The sequence below is a fragment of the Myotis davidii genome, unplaced genomic scaffold, assembly GCF_000327345.1.
Source record: "Myotis davidii unplaced genomic scaffold, ASM32734v1 scaffold1055, whole genome shotgun sequence".
Classification (NCBI taxonomy): domain Eukaryota; kingdom Metazoa; phylum Chordata; class Mammalia; order Chiroptera; family Vespertilionidae; genus Myotis; species Myotis davidii.
In genome coordinates this window covers 993,555-995,175 of record NW_006286477.1, presented here as the reverse complement: position 1 = coordinate 995,175, position 1,621 = coordinate 993,555, and the positions used below count along the sequence as shown (strand labels likewise).

Here is a 1,621-nt window from a genome sequence, read left to right as displayed (position 1 = left end):
GGGGCAGGGGGGCAGGAGGAGGGACAGGGGGCAGGAGCAGGTCCCACCGCTCTGCAAAGCTGGTCTGTCGATCTCGACCTGCCTGGACAGGCCAGGGATGCCACCTGCAAACACCCACTTGGCTCCAAATCTGAGAGACTATCTATCCCCAGCCGGAGGGAGCAGGGACACGGTCCCCACCCACGTGTCCCCAACGGGAGCTGCTCAGTGGGGGCAGCCCCCGCAGCACCCAGGCCGCACCCTGCTGTGGGGAGCCCCCTGCTGGTGGCCCCCATGGGCTCGGTGGAGCCTCGAGTCTGGGTGAAGGGCTGTGGGTGCGCTATTCTGGCCGGTGAGACTCCCACTTCTGGGACCCCTTCCTAACAGTGGTGTCCCCCACACAGGGCGCCCAGCCTTCCTGCGGGCTCTTTAAAATCCAGCAGACCCACACAGCCGGTGTGGCTGAGTGGTTGAGCATCGACCTATGAACCAGGAGGTCAGGGTTCAATTTCTGGGCAGGGCACAGGCCCGGGTTGTGGGCTCGATCCCAGTGTGGGGCGTGCAGGAGGCAGCTGATCCGTGATTCTCTCTCATCATGGATGTTTCTATCTCTCTCCCGCTTCTTTCCTCTCTGCAATCAATAAAAACATGCCTACATGTGCATTTTAAAAACAAACCCAAACCTCTCTGATCTTATCGCCTGCTCATTGCAGAAGCCTCCATGAGCACACACGCACACGCACACACGCACACGCACACACACACGCGCACCCCGCCCCCGGCACTCAGTGTCCCCCACACGCTCCCCGTGGCCCAGATCTGACGGCTCCGCCCAGCTTCGCTGTGGTCGACCTTGATGAGCGCGATGTCCGCCTTCTCGTCCACGTCCTTGATCTTGGCCTCGTAGGTGGCGCCGTCCTTCAGCTCCACCCTGACCCGGTGCTTGTTGGTCACCACGTGGGCGTTGGTCACGATCAGCCCGTCCTCGGACACGATGAACCCGGAGCCGCTGGCCACCGGCACCTCCCTCTTAGAAAAGGGGAGCCTGGAACCCAGAAGGCACCCCGTCAGCCAGAGACACCACGACGCCTCCTTCGCACCCGCGCGAGGGGGCTCCCGGCAGCTCGCAGGCCACAGCTGTCACTGCGCATCTGGGGTCGCGGAGCCTTAGAACCGTGTCCTGGCCGCGCGCTCAGTGGCGAGAGCGTCGCCCGAGCACCAAGGGCCGCAGCTCCGACTCTTGGGCCTGGCTGCAGGCTCCCCCAGCCCCAGTCGGGGTGCGTGTGTGCGGGAGGCGACCATTCCGTGTGTCTCTTCCCATCAGTGTCTCCATGTTCCTCTCTCCCTCCTGCCTCCCTTCCTGCCACTCTCTCTAAAAATCAATGAGAAAAACACCCTCAGGTGAGGATTAAAAGGGAAGGAAGGAAGGGAGGAAGGAGACGGGACATCAGGCCGACTTTTACCTGCAACAAAACAATGCCACTCGCCCTGGCCGGTGTGGCTCAGTGGGTAGAGCGCCGGTGGACTGAAGGGTCCTGGGTTCGATTCTGGTCAAGGGCACGCACCTGGGTTGCAGGCTCCGCCCCGGCCGGACCCTGGCCAGGGCACGTGCAGGAGGCACCCAGTGGGTGTGTTTCTCTCA

The 1,621-nt window shown here is 63.0% G+C and overlaps 1 protein-coding gene across 1 annotated transcript in view; it reads right to left on the bottom strand.

Annotated features, from left to right (window-relative positions):
- Window positions 1-1,621, bottom strand: part of HTRA1 (HtrA serine peptidase 1) — a 71,215-nt gene that overhangs the window by 20,924 nt on the left and 48,670 nt on the right. Inside the window, exon 2 of the mRNA XM_015560162.1 lies at window positions 691-1,102. Within this exon, the coding sequence (XP_015415648.1) occupies window positions 691-1,102 (412 nt within the window). The remainder of the gene's footprint in view (window positions 1-690; window positions 1,103-1,621) is intronic.